The sequence below is a fragment of the Anopheles gambiae genome, chromosome 3 (assembly GCF_943734735.2).
Source record: "Anopheles gambiae chromosome 3, idAnoGambNW_F1_1, whole genome shotgun sequence".
NCBI lineage: Eukaryota > Metazoa > Arthropoda > Insecta > Diptera > Culicidae > Anopheles > Anopheles gambiae.
Window position 1 is genome coordinate 69,719,384 of NC_064602.1, and position 23,056 is coordinate 69,742,439.

Genomic DNA, 23,056 nt, shown 5'->3' on the forward strand with positions numbered 1-23,056 from the left:
TTCCACAACAAGAGGAAATACAGCAAACACACACAGACTCAAAATTGTGTACCAAAGGAGCGAAATATTCAGCAACGGAGCTTCTTCTCTGTCCAACAACGGTGGTTCCTTCCTGAGCAGCAAAACATTATAATGTTTTCCGAACAACACAGAGAGCAAGCGAGAGAAAGAGAGACCGTGGGTTGGGAAATGAGAAAGATTTTCCTACATATATGCTACCGAGAGCATAAGCCACACACCGTGTACAGTACAGAGGAGATAGAGGAATTGTCTTTTTTTTGTTGGTTATTGCGATTACGCTGACGGTGTGTTCTCCGTATCACTCCGGTGGTTGGTTGTCGGTCCTGTGACTGTGACAGACGGGTTTCCTTTGCAGCGAGAGTGAAAATTTTGTTGTGTTGTGTAAGTTCCATCACCGTTGGCCGCTGTGGTGCACCGATTGGTTGATAGGTTCTCGAAAGGGTAGTTAGAGTGTGTGTGCTGTTTGAGGAAAAAAAAGGTTTATAAGGATTTTGAGAGGTGTTTAGGGACGTTTTGGTAGGATTAATATAAGGTGCGAAGACGCACAACATGACCCAGCAAGTGCGTAGTAGCTGTGGTCGAATCGCGGAGAGTCAAACATTGACCTGGTATCACTTTCCTATCCCCCAGGCAACCACGGGCCACGAGCGTAGATTCTTTGTTGTCTACGTCGTAATCAGCACAATACTCGCTGCGTTAATTGTTGTGTGTTAATCCAATCCCATTTAAGATTATGAGGTTTTAAACTGAGGAACTAACAGTTACAGCCCGTTTAGTATTGCGCAAATAGGAAATATTCTAATTTCACTTACAGTTGCGTGTCAAACAAACAAACCCCCCATGTAGGAAAAAACCCCACTCGAAGTAGGTCGAGCAGTGGTGGAGGAGGTGTAGTGGCAGCAAAATAGAGTTCTCCTGGCACTGCTCTGCTCACTGCTACATCTCTATTATCGAACCATCATCACTATTCCTCTCTTACTCTCTCCCATACACATATGAGACTTTTTTTTGGGGTTCTATTTTTCCTCCCAGTCATCCCAGTTAACGATAGTTTGTGTGTGTGTGTGGTGTGTGTTCCGCAATGACACTTGCATTTCCCTTACCGAAAGGTGGTGTTGTAGCGTTTAATTTCCACGACCGCTAAGGGGTGACCCCTACGAGTTGGACGAAGAAAAAACGTCACACACGCTCACTCCGCACTGACACCAGCTGATCCTTGTCCACTTGCTGTTTGGTTCCTAATTTTATCACCGGGTCCTCCCGGATGGACAACTCTCGTCCCCAAGCTGCTGTTCCTCTGTTATTTCATAACTTTTATTTTTATACTTTTAGACCACTACTTGCTCGCCCGAGCGTTCCCAGCCAAGAGAGCAGTGCGAAAGATGCGTTAAGCAGACGGCGGTGACAAGGTGTGATGGTTGATCCTCTCGAGTCGGCCCCCGAGCGATTGATTCCAGCAGGAAAATCAGTTGTGTGTGTGTAAAGCTCAAAAACCAAGCGGGCCAGTGAAAATCACCGTTGTGAGATATGAGGTGAGCGCGTGAGCAGCAGTTCCCCTTTTGCACCCTCCGAGCGTGTGGTTGTTACATAAAAGCAAAGCGGAAAATTCACCGTGCCGTGCGAGCAGAACAGCAAGCAGAGTGAGACGCGAGTAGGAGCAGCAGCAGCAGCTGTCACTACGATTGGTGTTTTTAGTTGTTTGGTTAACAAAGTGTTTGGTGTTCGTTTAGTGCGTGTGTGTGTGTTATGTGTGCAAAAAGCGCTCCTCTTTGCGAGAGCTTCGCCGTGCAAAAGTGTGTGAAAAGTGTCGGAAAAAGTTAGGCAAAAAACGGAATTTTATCTAAGAGTGGACGACCTCCTCGCTAGCGTAATCTTGTGAAACTCACCCAACCGAAAAGGATTCATCCCTGCTTAGGTCAAGCTGCTGCTCTTCCTCACCAAAGTGTAAGGCACGACTTACACGTGACTAAAAGAAAAGGATTGCCCTAATCAGAACCCCGGGCGAACGGTTTGCCGGGAGTAACGCTCGAGAAGAACGCGCTAGTGAACGCGCAGTGTGGGCCACACGCCACCGAATCGGTTTCGTCGCTGCAACCGCGTGCGGTCCCCGCCCGTGAAAAGCCGTCAAACTGGAGCGACTCCCAGAGTATCTGCGCGACACGGTGGACTGGTTTATGGGGTAAGTGGTGGCCAATCGTTTAACTTTTCTTTAATATTTTCCCTGTCAGCTCTTTTGTAGGTTTGGAGCGGTACTTTATTTAGCAAAGATACAAAATGGACAACCCATGCGCGAAGGGTTGACAAAGGGTCTCCAGGGATGTGCACGTATGTGCGTGAGCACGTTGGTGGGGCAGTTAATTAGGCGGTTAATTTGAAGCTGCTTTTTTCCGGTGTTGGCGCAATTATTTTTCAATATTTAATGCCTGCCCGTTGGCATAGGATCTGTCCTGTTTGTAGGAGCGCGCTTACGTGTGCCCGAAGGTTAGCTGAATTTATGCATAATTTAGTTGAAGAAAACACACAAATTAATCTAAAAATATCATTTGACGGAACGTTACAAAAGCTTGTTCTAATTCTAAACACTGATCAGAGTATGAAAATGAGGTAGCATAGATATGTCACGATAATGACAGCGTACAGCCTGTAATTGTCTGTGATAGTAGAACAAACATTACCAAACAAATTAGGATAAATATAGGGAATATATTAAAAATAGGTCAGTAAGGGTTGGCATTGAAGAGGGATATTGTTTTCAAATAGATTTTTGTTCTATTTTCCCATCCATTCCCATATCCAGCAGGAACAAAAAGGTATCGTTCACCGTCCCTACCATTCCTTCGAGCGCTTTTAAGAACGAAGGACATTCATCTTCAGCACGGAAGTGTAGCATTTCTAGTGTCTATTCTGGTCGCTATTTTTACCGCTCATACTTGACCTTTGGCTTGGCCCAGGAGTGGCGTGGCAAGCGCTCTTGGGGGTGCGTGTATGTGGTGGTACCACGAAGCCAGCGAAGCATGGGCCACTTGGGAACATTAGCTCTCAGCTCCTGAGGAGAACGCCATGCTTTGCCGAGGTGGAAACGGTTTCCTTTGGCCGCTGCTGCCTGCCAGCCCGAGGTGCCCGAGAGAAAGGCGAGATAGTGTAAACATTATCGTCCTCAGCGTCGAATCTTCTAGTCGTGTTTGTGCTTACCACAAAGCTATCGATTTTCCTAATCAGATCCATTCTTCTTTGCCGAGGAATGTGCCACATGATGCCGTGCAGGAAGAGGGCAGGACGGATGTGAAAACAAAGTGTGGCGCATCAAAGGGGCAAGCATAGCTAAAAGTGAATTGTTTTATATTGCAGCGAGCATGATAGGGAGATAAAAAGTGACGTCAATTGTGTGTGGTGGTGTCCCCTGTCATATGGTTTTATTTATATGTTTGTTATTGGACATGGAACGAATGCGAGTGAATTGTCTTCTCATTCTACCGGTTGATACTATTTTGCGTGCCTTGCACATTACACAATTGCAGATGGAAAATGGAATTTCCGTCGCAGGTGCATTACATGTGCAATTTGCATCGTAAGCAGCAAATGCGTTCCGTTCACACCCAAATATGGGCAAAGTGTGTAGTGGAAAATGATCAACAGCCAGACCTTGCAAGCAAGGAAAAGGTGTAGAAGAAGAAGAAGCAGAAAGAGATACGAAAAAAAAATCATATAACGAGAACAGAAACTAACACCAACACTCCCAACAGCGTGAAAATGGGTTTTGTTAGGCAAAATAGAAATCGCTAGACCGACCCGCAGCCCGTATTAGACGCGTTGGAAAAGCTCAGCCAAACACGCGTATAAGTATGTGTCTTTCTAGGTGCAGGGGAAAGCGGAGCAAAATGGCACTGTGAAGCATTTTGCTCTGTATCTCTCATTGGGTGAACCACTTTACACTGTAATTTGTTTTACAGCAATCGATGCTTGCACATCTTATTCGTGGAAAACAACCAGAAGTAGACGCCTTAATAACAAATGTAAATTAATAATGATTTTTGATTGAATTTAGTTCATTTATGTAGTTTATTACTTATTCAATGCTATTGGTGTAGAAAAATTGGGTTTTTTTTCTGTCTTGTTGAGGATTTAAAACTTTTGAAAAATTGGAAATTATTTTTAATTGATGGATAAAATTCAAGGATGTTATAAAAGACCAAGTGGTGGAATTTGACAAATCGCCTCTTGACGTGCGGGTTCTCGATCCAGCAAGAATCGCTATGTCAAATCCCATTGTTCTTCAAAATACGTATAATTTTTTTTTTTTTTGACATATTTAACAAAACAAACAGTTAATTCGAATGAGAAAAATCATTTTATAATGATGCTTCAGTTTAAGTTAAATGTAAGGTGAGCGTAGTTTCAATAATTGCGTATTATAACTTGAGAAAAGTGGCACGCGGGTTCTCCAATGGCTAGCTGACAGAAAGGTTTTTCCACCACCTGGTCTCTTATAACATCCTTGATAAAATTGAACTGATTCTTGTCGATATAGTATAGATACATCACAGTTTTATTTATGTAAAGCTAGTGACCTTAGCTAACACCACAACCTCATTATGTTGCTTTTGTCAAAACATACCGATCATTTTGCCGCAAGTGAAACAAACATTTACATTTAAATCTTTTTTTTTTTGGCTCAACAACCGTTGTCGGTTAAGGCCTGCCTATACCACTTGTGGGGCTTGGCTTTCAGTGACTAATTGATTTTCCCCCATAGCAGGATAGTCAGTTCTACGTATGGCCGAACGGTCCATTTGGGGCTTGAACCCAAGACGGGCATGTTGGCACATTAGATTAAAATGGTTACTTTTTTCACGTAAATCATAGATGAATGTTATGTGCCTGGATACAACTTTTTTCCCTCTAATGACTTGTTAAATTCTTACTTAAAACGGTCAAAATAACACCCTTTTAACCAATAAAACTATTTCCTAATTGATTCATATATTTCTAAATCTTAGGCTATCAAAAGTTCATGGTGAGCATCGAACATTGCTTTTGATGTTTTTCGATCATTAGAAGTCATTTTAAATGTGTAAGTTTGTCAAAAATGCAGGTGACCATTTTGCCCCGCGCTCTCCTGTATGCTTCCTATTCTGTGATAGTGTGTTAGTATTTTCCATTCATTTTCCATACCACACCGTGCGGCTTCGTGGGGAAACCTTTTTTCCGGGTATCACGTCGAACTGTATAGGTAGCAATTGGAAATCGAAGGCACAAAAAAAAGAGCCACGGCCATATCGAGGCAAATCGGTAAGCCTTTGTGTTGTGTGTGTGTGTGTGTGTGGAACACACGGCAAAATTGGATTTTTGTTCTCACTCTCATGCCAATGGCACGGTGCAGCGGGGGAAAACGGTCGAAAGAAAATCCAATTGAAACACAAACTAAGCTAACGAAAGCGGTAACAGAGTATCAGTTTGTGGTGGCGGAGGGAACAGCATACCGATTTGCATGCATAAAATGGCCATATGTTGGTGGTTGGGATGTGGTTTTTTTTCTTTGTGTTCTCTTTTATATTTTAATTGTTTTTATCTATTAAAGCAGATAAAGGAAATGTTGGATAGAACCGTTTTCGCTATCGCTATTTGGAACCGAGCTGTACATAGATCGATCATCGAGCGCTCTGTTTGGGACTCGCTCAATCGATCGATCAATTCTGGGTGCACTTCTTTCTCTCTCACTCTTTCGGCGAGCCCCGTTCAATCACGCAGCCAAACTGATAGTGTCATATTAATTTTAGTGATGAATCAGCATCGATATAAGCGCTCCCTTATCGCACGATTTGCGCCCTTGCACAATACTTTTCTTTTGCTGCCTTCCAAACCCGCTCGATCGATGATTTGTATTTCCGCCAAGTGTTGCTTGTGGTTTCGAAGCACGACGTCTTCGTGGGGGCATTTTTCCGATTCAAACGTGTATGTGTTTGTGCAAGAAGAAGTCGTACAACGGTCTCTTTGTCGGCCGTTGTGTTTGCTTGCCAATTTTCCTTCTGTGCCTTTTCTTGCTCTCGCTCTTGCTGTGCACCTAATAAAGTTTAGTTTGTCGACTAGCGTGTTTTGTGCCCTAAAACGTGATCGACTGCTGCCGCTAGCTAGTATCTAATTAGTGGATGGTTTCGGCGAGGAAAATGTGCCCACACTACTAAAACCGTGTTGGGCGTAATGGGTGGAGAAAACGGTGGTTGTTGTTGTTGCTGACGATCGTGTGTGTGTGTATGTGGGTGATAATTGAAAGCAAAAGAAAAAAATCACACACATACTCTCACAGGCACACATATACACGCACGAAACGGTTGGGAAAACGTGATGGAAATTTGTGCGATAAGTAACAAAAGGGAGATAGGGGAATCTGCTTGACGGGAACACGGGGCGAAAGGGACACTTTCGACACCATTTAATATACGCATTACTTCAAGTTAAAATCTATCACAAAAGTAATGCTATTTATTTTGAAATAATAAAATATGACATGTAAAAACGTAAAATCATCCAGAATTTGCTTCCAAAGTTTCAACATTTATTTACAATGTTCGTGAAGTAGCTCAGCAATTTGAAGTGAATTTCCATTCTGTCAATAATAATACATTTCGTTGAGGGTTAATTGGAAAATATAGTTAAAGTCAAAATTGTTCCTAACGATGCGAATGTAATTGATTAATTGTAATTGCCTGTTGCGAGAACAAGCCCTGCTGTTGTAAAGTGTTGAATATTGATTGCAATTGCATACTTTATTTATGTTATAATATAGTTTATGGCCCTGAAACTTCATTCAACTTGATCGTTGTGTAGCTAAAGATACAAAAAGTTAATTTTGTGTTCTGTCAATGTTTTGCATATTTTAAGCCTTGATCTTAAAGCTTTGTAGAGTCATACGAAACTCAAAAGAATCAAAATAAGCGTTAAATTGTCCACCCATCGGAATTTAGCGGATTGTGATACGAGACTAACAGCCTCAGCACCATTTTTCGATCGAAAAAAATCGATAGGCGCTCGCGTTAAACTGACAGTATAACTATTTCTTTCATAGCTACCCCTACATGAAGTCGATTCCCATTGATTTTAGTATAAAGTGTAGACAAACCATTTTGTTTAAATAATTAATAAATGATTTTTTATCACCTTAAACATTGAAAAAGAACCAACACTTTAACCAACTTGCTTTTACATAACGTTTTACAAAAACATCAGCCTTGATTTATGGTATTTTTCTGATATTCTATAATTTCCGCAGATCAATACGTAGCGGATTTTTTTCCCATACAAAACGGAACGATCAAATTTTTGAACTTTTTTGTTGAAATTTTTGAATGAAACATTGACGTTTAAATGTTTATACCGCAAAAGTTTAAATATAAAAGGATGTGTGTCAAAACAATTTGATGACCCTAGTTTTGGTCGTCCCAGGCGGTCCCGTGGTACAGTCGTCAACTCGAACGACTAAATAACATGCCCGTCATGGGTTCAAGCCTGAAATGAACCGTCCCCCCGTTGCAAGGATTGACTATCCGGCTGCGCGTGAATTAATAAAGTCTCGAAAACCTGTGTTGGCCGGCAAGCTCTCGTCGTCGTATCGTATGAGTTCAGCAGAGGGCGCATTATAAGAAATAATATGAATAGAAGAGGATCGGGCACGAACGCCTCTTTTTCGGTACTATAGTTAAAGTAAACTTTTAATAAACTTTGATTCCGCTAGTAAAATTTTGCGGTATTAAACGCCTACTGATCGTCGGAAAAACCAACATTGGGAGCTGAAATCATGTCAACACTCCATAAAAATCCTCACGCAAAACTAACCTCAGCATTTCAGTCTAGATTATCTCAGGCTGAAAATTATGTAAACAAACGCCGAATCATCGCGGGCTCATGAAGGATAGATTTTTGTTTTGCTGAAGGATAATTATTGCGTGAAGAAATGTTTAAATTTTTTTGATCGATTTTAATGTGGTTTGGATTTCAAAAGCTCATATCAAAAAGAAAAAAAGAAAACAAACACATTTTAGAATGCATCTTTGTTCGTACAAAATTGCTGAAATCCAATATGGCGGACCGTAACTGTCACATGGATATAAAACGGATTATGAATACTGTTCCACTGACAGGCTGAAATTTTAGCTAGTTGTATTGAAAAAGTAAAAGGGCTGAATGTGTGTAACGCTCTGTTTTCGGCTATTAAAAAAACTTAACATGTCCACATTGCCCCCGATTTCGATACGTACATTAGCTCCCATTGGCGGCGGGGGTACATGATGAACCACAAATGTGCGATATGGCAAAATTATTTTTGGCAAAAAAAAAAAATAAATAACGCTCTACTTTTCACTAACTTTTTGACGACACAAAGCTTTAAAATTAGGATAAATTAATCATTACTTTAAAAAAAAATTCTATACACCTCAAATGTTGATTTGTGCGCTGACTACATTCCGTATCGCACTGTAACCCTGCTTCGCACATTGTTTGCGTTTGCGAGCTTTCTTTGGACCGCCCCAATACAAACAAATACGAACACATGCACACAAACTACGCCAAAAGTACCTCCCCTTTCCCCAATCCCCCGGTGCGCTGTGTGTTAGTCGGATGGGCACACATTTGAAGGTAGGTGCTGGGTTGCGTACGATCAGCAGCTTGCACTAGTTCCGCCTCCATGGCTTCTTCACACTCTCTCTCTCGTGTGGGCCTGTCGCGGGGCCGGAGGGAATGGTACGGTTTTGCTTGGCTGCTCTCCTTGCACCTTCCCCTGAGCCACACTGATGGAAATGGCACACATTTTCCCTCCCAGACCCCGAGGAGGGGTGTTGGTTGGGCTCTTGATCGAGCCAAAACGGCGCAACCACAGTATCTCTCTCTTGGGTGGCGTTGTTGCGCGCGCGGTGCACGTTTTTTTGCCGCGAGTTTTTCAGCTGAGGTGGAAGCTTTCGCGCGTGTGTACGGCCCCCTCAGTGTGTGCATGTGTGTGTGTGTGTGTGTGGACGAACATCAGCCCCTGAAGCGAACGGCAGCGGCGCCCGCCTTTTCTGTACGAGCCTGTCGTCGACGCTGGGCGGGCGTTTAGTGATTTGGGCACCCCGAAGAACGTTAGTTTCAGTGTTGTTGGAGGGGGCAGTGATAAATCCTTTGGGTCTAGAACCATCCAGTGTGTGCTTTAGTGCGATCATCTCCCAAGGGGTCATTTAAGATCAGTTGCGAAAGACAATTTAGTTAGCGGACAGGCATGCTGGAACCGGATCTTACCTTTATCGTGCAAACACCGTTCGATAATTATTACAAACTATCCTCCTGTTTTTCGTGTATTTCGTGCCAATTTTGTCATAGATATTGTTGGCGCATCTTTCTCTCTCGCTCGCTTTAGTGAAGATCCAGTCCATTCGCTTTATCGCTCGACACTCGTTGTTTGTGTAGTAGTGTGCACTTAGTGATAATAGCAGCTGTTGCTGCGACGCAACGCAGCGCACTGTTTTATCTTTCCAGCACAACAACCTCCGCTTTGTGTGTTGTAAGGGTTTGACATAGTTTTGGGTAGAAGCGAAGGTACCACACATCCGGAGCCTCCCGCATATGCGCCGCGTACACGTTGTGTAGTGTCGAGCGCGCGCAGACACACACACACACACAGGTGCTTTGGCCACTGTTTGCGCTGCCACGAGCTGCTCTGTGTGTCATCGGTCGGTGTCGGTGGCCTAGTCCACTGCGAACAGTGCTCCCGGTCTGGTCGGGGGAACGTTTGTTTGATCTAGCGAAACAGTACTGTACGGTAGTTGCGTGCGTGTCTGTGATAAGAAATAGTGTCCAAAAAGGTGTTTTATCTTGTCGAAAAAGCTTTCCTCCAATTGCAGCAATTGAAGGATGAATGTGTGCATCTTGCCTTTTCTAGCCCTTCGAGACCTTGTACAATTAGCAGGCTAGCTTTTCACGCTTGTCAGTTACGAATCATTCCAACCCTCTATCACACAGGGTAAGGTAGTGGAGTGACCTCCCCGATATGCAAAAGTTGTGAATTTTCCACCCCGTCAAGTGGAGGCGATAAATAATTGTGTGAAATTTATCACCCGCTCCAACACACAATGCGGGATTCCCTGTATGTGTGTGTGTGCTGTTGTGATGTGGTTGTGCTGTGTGCCCACTTGCCACTTAAGATCGTGTGATGAATGAGGTGTGTTGCTCACAATTTCTCAATTTTCCACCCTGTTTTTAGTGATCTATGGCGTTTATGTGTGTGTTATGTTTGTGAATGAAAAATGAAGTGCGAGGTGGAGCGTGTTAAGTGAGTGATCGTTCGATGATGATGATCCTGTTGGTGTTGTGATCGCTCTTTAACAACAAACCAGGCTCCCAATAGCGACAAGTCGTCACAAACAAATCAGTGTCATTCACTCACTCCCTTACGTTTTAAGACGACTATGGACGGTGGTGGCGGTGGTCGCTTCTCCAAGATGTGGACCACGGCCGTGCTGAACGCGATCACGAGCCGGGCGACGTCCGCCTCGAAGAACCTGTCCGTGCGCTACTCGTCCATACCGAGCAATGAGGGTGGACCGTCCGCCTCGGCCAGCAATCTCAGCAAGATCATGGGCGGGTCCGGCATCATACTGCCGCTGGACGTAGAGGAAACGGTGACATGTTTCTGCAGGTCAGTTCTCAGTCTAGGGAGAGGAAAAATGAAGGAGATTTCGAATTGTTCCGAATTGTTCGGACGAACGGACGATCGGACGAACGGACGAACGAACGAACGGACGAACGGACGAACGGACGAACGGACGAACGGATGAATGAGTGATAGAACGTTTGAGCGAGTTAACGAATGAACGAATGAACGAATGAACGAATGAACGAATGAACGAATGAACGAATGAACGAATGAACGAATGAACGAATGAACGAATGAACGAATGAACGAATGAACGAATGAACGAATGAACGAATGAACGAATGAACGAATGAACGAATGAACGAATGAACGAATGAACGAATGAACGAATGAACGAATGAACGAATGAACGAATGAACGAATGAACGAATGAACGAATGAACGAATGAACGAATGAACGAATGAACGAATGAACGAATGAACGAATGAGCGAATGAACGATTGAACGAATGAACGATTGAACGAATGAACGAATGAACGAATGAATGAATGAACGAATGAATGAATGAACGAATGAACGAATGAACGATTGAACGATTGAACGATTGAACGATTGAACGATTGAACGATTGAACGATTGAACGATTGAACGATTGAACGATTGAACGATTGAACGATTGAACGATTGAACGATTGAACGATTGAACGATTGAACGATTGAACGATTGAACGATTGAACGATTGAACGATTGAACGAATGAACGTATGAACGATTGAACGATTGAACGAATGAACGTATGAACGATTCAATGATAGAGCGATGATCCGCTGTGAACGAGAGTACGAGACAGGCAAAGATTTTAATGATACATCGATCATGATCCATATTTATATAGATAAAAGCACGAAAGAACTTTTGTTCTTCCCATTCAATTCTATAGAATAAACTAATTGGGCCGTTCAAGTACTTAAAAAATGAACGATTTTCCTAAGTTTGATGCAGTAGGCACGCGATCGCACGCGGAGTTTGGATCGAATTCGAACATTTTCTAGCGATCGTGAGCGCAAAGGCTAGGCGAACTTTGTCCGGTAAATATCCCAAAACATTGTAGGTTCTATTCCACCAGTCTTTGCTCTGGTTTCATAAGAAAAGAAGCATCTTAATTGCTTCACCAACTTTGCTTTGTTTTTCTTTCCAAACTTTTTTGTAAGCTTCTTTCCTTTCTGAAAAACGATTTGTTCCGGGAAGTGTTTTGCTCGCAATCATCATCTTCATCCTCTTCCTCCACGCTTGTTTGGTGGTTATTTTCATCTTTTGGCTGCCATCACTCATCTGTTATCGTTCTATTTTCAAGAGGCAGAGCATTAAACACCGACCAAATTGCGCGCAAGCTGTGCAAAGTAAGTCAATTTCCCCAATTTCTGCGGCCTGCGGGGGATTGAAGATGGAGTTTCGGAAGAAAATAAGTGTTGTTGTGGGTACAATTATCGAACCAACATTGATTAGTAGAAGGCCTCCAGGGTGTGTAGGTTTTCTGTGCTTTTCGGACAGTTTTGGGACGAGAATTCTGCCTTTCTAGAAGTGATCTGAGTTGATAATTTGTATCATTGGGAAGAGATGATTTCTGTTAACTAGATAACTTAACGTCTTGCTAGATAATCCAAAAGCCTTGATACATTGTGGACGGTACGGTAAGTCCTTTGCCACACAAATACGTCATCACCAATACGCAACCTTCCTGTTTTTCACACTCCGACCGAAGCATCATATATCGCGCAGGGAAAGGATATTTGTGGTGCTGTTGGTTAACTCGGAACAAGAATAGTTCCCCCTGCCGAGACTGTCACACTCCTGATGGATCGCTTTTGCAGTGTGTGCGTGCCAAAATACGGCAGCAATCAATACCCCGGAAGCCGATGAGTTCCTATTTTTGAGCCTCGCTCGCTCCTGCACGCGAAGGTATTTCTGTACCGCTCAAATGAAGCCCTCTGTGTGTTCCCTTTTGGGAGCTAACCTGAAAAAAGTTCTCCCGGTTACCGCTGTGGAGATACCCCTTCTTTTCCCAGCGGAAGGAAACGGAAATTAGTCAACGTCACGGTGTGCCATTTTGCGCACACTTTGTGTGGCAGGGGAAATGGGAAGGGATAATAACAATAGAGAAAACAATGTGTGGTCGGGCCAGCGAAGTGGACATGCCGCCACCGTGCTCACGTGCCATTTTTTGACACCGATCTTCTGTGAATCATTCCGCCCCTGCGGTTAACGACCACATCCGGCAACCAGGATTGGAGGGAGATGTGTGCGGATTTGCAATGAAATTCGATTAGGCTTACAAATTGAGGTGTTTGTGGTCTGTTCTTTTTATCCAACCAAAACGCATTGTGTTGGTAGGAAATTTGTCACAAAGAACTAATTGAATTATATACAGGAAATAGATAAACATAATTCAATTATTCAAGGATTTTTATAAAATGAAAATTATAGAATTATGTTTACGATAGCCCGGAGTAAGTTTTAAAAAAACATTACTGGGGATCTTTATTTGCGAACTGCTAAACTAAGACTAAAGCTAACTTCTGGATTCGGTGGTATTTAGCTAGGCTGGTGTTTTCGGTGCTGCCAGGTTTGCCGGTCACGTTGTCGTCCACGTTTATGATGATCATGTTGCCTCGGTCCGTCTGAACATACGACACCACACCTGGTCGTGGGAACCTGCTTCCAGTGGAGTTCCCGTTGGAACCTGACTCCGCGCGTGGAGTAACATCGATGGCTCGCTTGCGACCGTTTTCTTACTCAGCACCTGTATCATAGCGCGTAGCGCATGTGTACATAACTCCTCCCTCCTTAAACGTCGAGCGTCCTCGATCGACTTACCGACGTTTGCAGTGGGATGATGTTGTGAATAGCTTCGGTAGACATTTTCTTCTCTGCATGTTTGGTTTTGTGTTTGTAGATGCAAAATGCAGTTATAAGAAAGCCTGTTAGAACAACAATTAATATCCCTCCTGCAATTGTATGCGTGCGTAAGCGGAGTGTTATTGTATGGAGTTGATGTATGTTACTAATATGCATTGTGTGCAGATCTTGTATACTTGGCTTGTTAAGAGTTATTTCTGTTTTGCTGCCAGTTAAGGGTAGGAAGTAGTCTTCTTGGTCTAACACATCAATATGCGCAGTAAATGTGCTATTTAAGATTTTTACGGTGCAATTGCCGGTTTCAATTAGTGTGGGTAATGCTATTATTTGGCTGTTTGAACATGAATCAATGACTGGCACTCCAAGGGTGGTATCGATTAGAATGACTCCTGGTTTCATTTCTCGTATTATCGTATGCTCGGAGCTCGTGGTGGTGGTACATTTAGATGGATGATTTCTGATGATATTTGAGATACACTTGTCGTTTAGCGGTTGTGGGTTGTTGCAAATCGTGCACTCCTCGTTAACATTGAAAATGGTGTTTTTATGTTTGGCTACAAATTTTACATCCGTCTCTACTCGGGTGTTGTTTACGTTTAGAGTTTCTATTCGTAAGAGGTCATAATCTTTTCGCTCTACTATCGGTATTTTTACTACTAGAAATATTTTTTTACCTATTGCTGTAACTATGCATGAAACATATTGTGAAATTTCCTCTTTAAAATTTAGAAATATTTTCTGATCTTTTAATGTTTGCCATATATATTCCGTTTCGTTTGACGATAGAATATTTTTGTTTATTATGTTAGAACGAGCAAAGCTGATCTGTTCTTCTATGTCTTCTAGCAGTTGTACAATGTTATCAATGTTCAGGATAAGATTTACTTGTTCTATTTCAGTTTTTACGACTTTTATCTGGTTATTCATTTGATTTTCGATTTTTTTAAGAGTTTGTGTAATTTTGTTCACTGATTTTTCTATTTCGGAATTAATTCTAACTTGAGCGTTAATGTTGGATATGATTTTGTTTTCTGATTGTTCTAAATGTTCTAGGTTGCTGTTAATTATGTTCAAATCTTCTTGATCTGGATTTCCTGCGATTATTTTTATAATTGTTCCTAAACCATTTATTATGCCTCTCTTTTGTTTTCTAGGTCTTATATTTCCTAATTTCTTATAAGCTGATAGGATTTTATAGTCTAAGGTGTCCTTAAGATGGTTGGTTAGGCTAATATTATTGGCTAAATTCTGAATATAGTTAAGGTTAGTTTCTATTTTTTCCAGATTTATTGTATGTATTACTCTATGATATCCAATTTTTATTTTGGCCGTTCCTATTTTTATTGCGACTATTCTATCTTCTCTAGGAATTTCTCTGTAAATTGTTGCTGTTATAAGTTTTGAATTAGTCCAAACTATTATGAGGAAAAGAATCATTCCAAATTTCATTTTTAGTTTTTATAATATTCAGCTGTGATTTCTGTAAGGATGAGAAAGAATTTAAATGGTATGTTAGGTTTTTCGTTTCCTTTTCAATTTTGATTTATGAATTTTTCTTCCATTTCGGTCTAAAATATTTGTACCTAGGTTATCGAAAACTTTCGTTTCACGATACCTTTCTTCGTGTTTTAAATTATTTCTTTTCCTTTCGAAGATCGTGTCATTGTCTTTGAATAGTTCTGGTTCTTCTCGTGTTTTGTTTAATTTTTCTATGTATTTGGATTTTTTTTCTTTTTGTTTTGTGGCATACACTCTATAAAGTTCCTCTTTTTGTTTAATTCTTTCTTGAAGGTCCTCAGGGATAGGATCTTCGTTTTTGAAGCCGAAAAATAGTTCTTTAGGGGATATGTTTGTTTGAGAGTGTATAGAATCATTGTAAATTGAGACTGCCAAATTAATTTTTGAAGTAGTTGATAGATTTTTTGTAGAATCTCGTAGTGAGATTATGTTGTGCAATTCTCTTATTGTTCTATGGACAATTTCAATTGTTCCATTTGAAGAGGATTGACCAACACTTGTATAATGGAATTCTACATTATTTTCTTCAAGAAATTGTTTGATTGTGGTGGATTTAAACGAACATTCTTGGTCCATCACAAGCAAACAAGGTCTTCCAACGTTAGCGAAGAATTGAGTTAGTGCTTTTAGTATATGTATAGCGTTTCTTGATTGTAAAGGAATCGCCATGGTTAGTCTTGAGAACTTATCGCAAAGGGTTAGAAAATGTTTATCACTAATTATAAAGATGTCCATATGAACGATTTCCAAAGGTTTTTTAGGAGTGGCAGTAATTTGATATTTTTGTTTATATGGGCGTCTTTCATATTTAGCTTTTTGACATATTTTGCAAATGTTAATAAATTTAGTAATTTTAGTTTTCATGTTTGGAAAATAATATTTTCTAGCAATATGTAGTTTGGTCTCAATAATTCCTCTATGGTTTGCATTATGTTGTCGTTCAATAATCAAATCCTGGTCAATTTCATCAGTTACATCTTCTAAAATTGTTTTTGTCCAAAATAGTTTGATCGATTTTGCGCGAGAGAAATAGTTTTTGTAGATAATTTGTAAGTTTTGTAAGATTTTTTCGCTGCAACAAATGCCAGTAACACATTTGGGAGATGCATATTCTTTGATTATGTTGATCAACATAGCTGGTCCAAAAAGGGGTGTTTTTATTGTTATTCTATGATAATTTCCGAAAAGTGTAATTGCTTCTCGAGAATCATTATTATTTTCTTCTAGTATTATTTGATTTCTAAATTCATTTAGTGGTTTTTCAGTTGCTGGGATGAATTCGTCATCATTAGTATCTGCTGAGTGTTGCGTCATAGTGTCAGTATTGTTAGAGGCAGTATTTGCATTTAATTCGGGTGTTAAAGCAGGGTTTTCCGTTATGCGGGATAGTGCATCTGCATTTCCATTAAGAGTACCTTTTTTATACTTAATTTCAAATTCGAATTCTTCCAAGGCCAGTTTCCAATGAAGAAGTCTTCTATTTAAATCATTTTTCTGTCTTAGCCAAACAAGAGGTTTGTGGTCCGTTCTTATTTCAAAAACTGTTCCGAAAATGTACGGTCGGAAATGCTTGGTTGCCCAAACAATGGCGAGTAGCTCTTTTTCGGTAGCTGAATAGTTGCACTCTGTTTCGTTAAGCGTTCTAGAAGCGTAAGCGATTGGGTGTTCCTTACCATCTTCGAATTTTTGTGAAAGTACAGCGCCAAGGGCGAAGTCACTTGCGTCTGTTTCTAAAATGAATTTTCTGCTAAAATCAGGATATTTTAAAATTGGATCAGTAGTGAGCATTTGTTTACAATCGTTGAAACAATTTATAAATTCGTCATTATGTGTTATTTTAGAACCTTTCTTAAGACATTTTGTGAGAGGTTTGGTCAGTTTTGAAAAATCTTTTATGAATTTTCTGTAATAACCAAGGATTCCTAAGAAGCCTTTAATGTGGGTTGTTGTTTTTGGTATGGGCCAATGCAATATTTTTTCTATTTTGTTTGGATTGGGTTTGATGCCATCTTGAGTTACGATGTGTCCTAAGAATTCACACTCTTTTCTTAAAAATTCACATTTGTCTAATTGAACCTTTAAATTTGATTCAATTAATTTTTTCAACACTTTATTCAAATTGTCCAAATGTTGTTGGAGTGATTTACCAAAAATAATAATATCATCTAGATATACGAGACAGTTTCTTCCTACAAGGTCACCTAAAATATTATTCATGGCTCGTTGAAAAGTAGCAGGTGCGTTTTTCAAGCCAAAGGGCATTCGTATAAACTCGAAGTGTCCTTTTTCTGTGCTAAAAGCTGTTTTTGGTCTATCCTTTTTATCAACTTCAATTTGATGAAAGCCGGATTTTAAATCAAGTGTAGTGAAGTACATGCTTCTACCTAACTTGTCCAAAATTTCTTCTATATTGGGAATAGGGTATCGATCATCGATCGTTTTTTCATTCAATTTTCTATAGTCAACCACGATACGCCATTTCTCCTTTCCACTTGCATCTGATTTTTTAGGGACTATCCAGATTGGGGATGTCCATGGGGATATAGAATGTTGGATAATACCGTCAGCAATCATTTCTTCGATTTGCCTATTCACTTCTGCTTTATGAATATTGGGGTATCTATAAGTTTTTGTGTGAATGGGTATATCGTCTTTAGTTTTTATTCGATGTCTAATGGCGGTGGTGCATGAAAGTTTTTCTTTTTCTTGATGGATGATGCCTAGATTTTGTTTAAGAATTTCGAAAAGTTTATGTTTTTCTTCTTTGTTTAAATGATCGGTGCGAATTAAATTTTCGAGATTTGCTATGTAATTTTGCGGATGATCATTATATGGGTGTGTGCTCATGTGATTTATTTCGATCATTTTGTCTAATTCATATGTTTTTGCTGGTTTAGTCCAATGAAATGTTAATGTGTCGCCGTAATTCCTGGCAAGAACTTTAGCATATCCTTGTTTTGCTTTATAAACGCCTGAAGGAATTATTGCATCTTTTATTTGAATGTCTTTTGGAAGAAAAATGTTTCCTTTTGTTTGAGAAACAGGAAGCTTTATAATTTGAGAATTATTAGCATTTAATGTAACTGAAGGGGGTTCTAATGTTCTTATTTCTAAGTCGATTGTACGATCGGGTAGAATAAGTTTATGATTTTTTGTATCAATTAGTGTTTCCATATCGGAGAGTGATTCGTATCCGAGTATTCCGTCAAAATAATTATGACATTTGAAAAGGTAAAATTTTAATTTTTTATCTAGAATGGTTATGAATGTGCATTCTTGTGATTTGAACTTACCATTTTTATTTTTTATGGTGATTGTTTCGCATTTCACTCTTTGAGTTAGTGGAACTAATTCTGGATTTAAAAAGTTTTTGTTCGCTCCGCTGTCTACTAAAAGTTTGATGTTTGAACCATTTAATTTTGTTGTGTAAAAGGGTAGTCCGTTAATTGCGTTTAACTCGGTGGGTTTAAGTTTGCAGTAATTTGAAAATTTACATCTTCTTCATTATCGGTTTCTTCGTCTGAATCGGATTCTTCTGATATTGTTTTTCCGTCATCTTCTTCGGCTGTATGCGAGAAAATTTTGTTTCTCATATTGGACCGTAAGGATTGATCGACGTCCATGGGAACAATTTTTGTACGATCTGAAGATGGTTTCATGTTATTGAATGGTCTATTTTCAAGGTGTTTAGGTTGTGAAAATTTATTATCCCTTTTTACATTTTTGTCGACACTAGGATGTTTTTCGAACCCATTATTGGTGTTTGATTTAGTTCTTTCGGCGTTTTGGAATCTGCATAGAAAGGCGTAAGCTGATTCCAAGTCTTCTGGTTGTGCGGTTTGTGCATATCCAAAATATGTTTTGCTCAGACCATTTATGAATGCAGCGAGGCATTCTTGTTCTAAAAACAGGTTAATTGCCTCCCAATGTGAAGCGTATACCGTATTCTGTCTTGCTACTGATTTCATATTGATCAAAATTTCTTTTGTTTTTCTATAGTGAAGGCTCAAAGATTCGTTTTGTTTTAGGTTCCACAGTTGTGTTTGATACGTTGCGATGTTGTTTCGATCGCCATAAACGTTCTGCAAAATATCTGCGACTTCATCAAAAGTAGTAGGGTTTCCGTTCACACAAATAGTATCACGTGCTTTGCCCTCTATCTTATTAATTACGGTCTGTTCGTAGACACTAAATATTTCTGGTGCCACATTGTTTTTGAAGAGGTCTAGTGTTTTTTTAACTGTTGTTAACCAACCGATTAACTGTTTTTTGTTTCCGTCGAATCCGGGAATGACCCTAATTGGATCCGGGATACGAAAATAGTCAGCACTGCGACTCGAGGTCGTTGGCTGTTGTTGTTGTTGGAAGCGTTGTAAACTATCATTTTCCGCTTGGAGTGTGTTAACGCGTTCCTCTAACGAGCGCATAGATTCAATCAATGCGTGTATATTTTGTTCCATTTTCACTGGTATTTTCTTGTCCCTAGTGAATTTCAAAGAACGAACTTTTGGGAAAGGGGTATATTTTGGCATTCAATGATAAAAATTGTTCGTTGCCTACCGCCTTTTTATTATAAGAGTGGGGGAACTTATGCTTTAGGATGTAACTCACCTTTTTTATCCACGTGTCGGGAAATTAGAGTTTTCCGTTACCTGTCCTTTGCCTTGTCCTTCCTCTTCTTCTTCGGTCGCTCGTTGTCCACGGGTTGGGTCAGCGATTGTCCTTCCTTTTCTTCCTTGGTCGCTCGTTGTCCACGGATTGGGTCAGCGATTGTCCTTCCTTTTCTTCTTTGGTCACTCGTTGTCCACGGGTTGGGTCAGCGATTGTCCTGCGTTGATTAGTTTACCCAGTAACGCTGGCTGGGGAGTCTTGCCGCTTTTTTTTGTTCGAATGTTCTCTTCCAATTCTAAATAGTTGAAACCAACCGTTCGTGCACTTGTTCTTACACTTTATGAAATAATGAAATTCACGCGATCGTCACGAGTCAACCACGGATCGGGCGATGGAGCAAAGTCCGGGCGATACACAGATTTATTTCCGTTATTTCACTGCACTGTACTTGAACACTTGTCACTGAACGTGAATTGGGCCTAGCCGACTGCGCCAATTATGTTTACGATAGCCCGGAGTAAGTTTTAAAAAAACATTACTGGGGATCTTTATTTGCGAACTGCTAAACTAAGACTAAAGCTAACTTCTGGATTCGGTGGTATTTAGCTAGGCTGGTGTTTTCGGTGCTGCCAGGTTTGCCGGTCACGTTGTCGTCCACGTTTATGATGATCATGTTGCCTCGGTCCGTCTGAACATACGACACCACACCTGGTCGTGGGAACCTGCTTCCAGTGGAGTTCCCGTTGGAACCTGACTCCGCGCGTGGAGTAACATCGATGGCTCGCTTGCGACCGTTTTCTTACTCAGCACCTGTATCATAGCGCGTAGCGCATGTGTACATAACTATAGTTTTTTGAAAATGTGTTCAAAGTTTCCTCATATAAAAAGACTTTCTATGTTTAAAAGCTGATTTTTTTTTGCATTGTGCGCCATTTGACGCTGTTATCCATCATTCTGCACCGTACAGCATGGATCATTTAGAGCTCCAGGTCACTTGTATTGGCGATAATGGCGAGTCTCAAATACAAAAATGCATTTTTTGCATGTATGTTTCATTACCAGTAATAAATATTGTTATTAGTTTGAGAATGCTGTAAAAGTTCTAGCTGAAACAGTAATTAAAAGGTTCATAATACTAAACTTGGCCCCGTATGTGTGGAAGGACAATGGAGGAGCCGCTATAATGACGAGCTATACGAGATGTACGGCGACCTCACTGTCGTACAGCGTATAAAGCTCGCCAGGCTCCGGTGGGCTGGCCATGTTATACGCATGGAAACGGACGACCCAGCCCGTAAAGTCTTTTTAGGCCGTCCACAAGGACAGAGGAGGCGTGGTAGGCCCAAATTGAGGTGGCAAGATAGCGTGGAGGCGTCCGCCATTAAGGCCGGGATAACGGACTGGCAGACGAAGGCGCGAGACCGTGAGCGGTTTCGGACACTCCTGAGGCAGGCCAAGACCGCAAAGCGGTTGTAGCGCCGGATAAGTAAGTAAGTAAGTAAGTAATACTAAAAAAGATAAGAATTTTAAAGATTGATTTTTTTTATATTATATGAGATTACTTCCCTTTACAGCGATTTGAATGAATCTGGATGGGCAGCTCCAAGGATTTTGGATATTTAATTCATTATTTAAAAATGCAACAAACTCACTCTCTGGGCTTACTATTTAATTACACTTCACTCACTTTATACTAGTCCGATTCTCCTCACTCACTTTATGATCGACTTTTATACCGGATTTTACTCTCTTAATTAGCGGGTGATCTCGTGGTACAGTCGTCAACACGTATGATTATACAGACATGCTCGTCGTGTGCTCAAGCCTCGTATGGACCGTCCTCCTGACGGTGGTGGCGCGTGGTCCTGACTATCTGGATGTGTGGCACTAATAGGTCGTCATGAAAGCGTTAGCCTATATGGCCGGCATGACCACGGACAGTAAAATAAAAAAAAAGTAAGAAGAATTCTCAATAAATCAGTGTAAATATTAATTCTCAAGGGAAAGATAGAGCAAAAAATAGCAAAAAAAATCTTATAGCAAGGTTATGCCCAAACCTTTATTTGCAGGGTTACACTAACTCACTCATCACTTAATCAGCACATCTCTAGTTGGATTCATAAATTCCACTCATTATCTGTATTTAAAAACACTAAAATCTCCTATATTGTTACATATGTAAAATTTTTTTTTATTCAGAACGAACGGTCCAAAAAGGCCGTATTGCTATGTAATACGCTCTCATTAGTACACAACTTATTATTAGCTTAGCCATTTCACCATACTTTTTTGTCGTCTATTTGCGAGCAACAGTGTCCCCAACTTGCACAAAGTCACGTAGTTTGTACTTCTAAACAAATTATAATACATTATTGTATTAATGGACCGACTCTGTACAAAGAAGCTGCCACAATATGATTGAAATGCCCCATTTCCGACTCTATGCTGTATCGTAAACGGTCAGATTTGGTCAGTGTTTTTCTATATGTCTAAAACCATTAGTGGAAGGAGCGATGTGGGCGACCCTTGAAGTGTCATAACCATCCAGTCTTGAAGGCCATTTAAGGAAGACACTCGATTGGTCAAATCTGGTTTCTTTCTCTGGCCAGCCAACCGACGGTCACGAAAGGGTTTCTCCGTCGGCCTTCAATTGACTCATTATCCTGTTGCGAGTTGGAAAGGTTGTGGAAGTTGTGTGTGTGTGTGTGTGTTATCGTCCTGGGACTTTTTCTTGCTCTCACCTGGTCGCGCATACTTAATAGGTGGAAAAAACATAACCAAAAAAGGCAAAACAATCGTACGAAAGAATTGTCCTCCTGCTAAGCCCATTAGCAACATCGCTTTGTGCCGTTCTGTTGTACGTTGGCAAGATGGGCCCTTTTCCTCCTGGACAAGGATACTGTTTTTTCGACCCAAAAGTAAAAAAAAGAACATGCTGCTATCACCATTTCTGGCATGTCAATAATTTTTCACCATTCCCTGGTGGAGGTGGAAAGAATTTTCAAAAGGTGTTTTACTTCTCATTTTTTTGTTGTTGTTTGCTGCACGTTTCCGGAAAAGCAGGGTGGAATACCGGCAAAAGAGAAGAGACATACAAAAAACCCAGGCTGCTGAAATAATATGCGTTGGCGTTGGCGATAAAATGATCTCAACCGGTAAAAAATCATTTACAGCTGGAGAACAGTTACAGCAAATCGTGATTCTCCTTCTCTCTCCACCCATCATCATCATCATATTCGGTACCGTTCGTTTGGCACAAACCCAGGGTTGGAAAAGCCCCACTCAATCTGGTCAGGTGAAAAGGAAAAGGAAAACTCACCGGTTGTGGGTGGTTAACCAGATAGAAAAAAAACAGCGCAAAAGCAAAG

General features: G+C 40.6%; 1 protein-coding gene across 13 annotated transcripts in view; it reads left to right on the top strand.

Moving 5' to 3' along the window:
• The window catches only part of LOC1271118 (MOB kinase activator-like 2), a 117,348-nt gene that overhangs the window by 2,644 nt on the left and 91,648 nt on the right, over nt 1–23,056 (top strand). For 7 of the 13 annotated variants that reach the window (XM_061661267.1, XM_061661259.1, XM_061661258.1 and 4 more), the window contains one exon: nt 1,354–2,200. In XM_061661267.1, the coding sequence (XP_061517251.1) occupies nt 2,196–2,200 (5 nt within the window). In that variant the 5' untranslated portion in view covers nt 1,354–2,195. Of the gene's footprint in view, nt 1–253; nt 403–442; nt 538–1,170; nt 1,251–1,353; nt 2,201–9,031; nt 9,191–9,744; nt 9,852–10,249; nt 10,685–23,056 lie in introns of those variants that run through there. The other 6 variants (XM_061661260.1, XM_061661266.1, XM_061661265.1 and 3 more) reach the window with 6 other exon arrangements.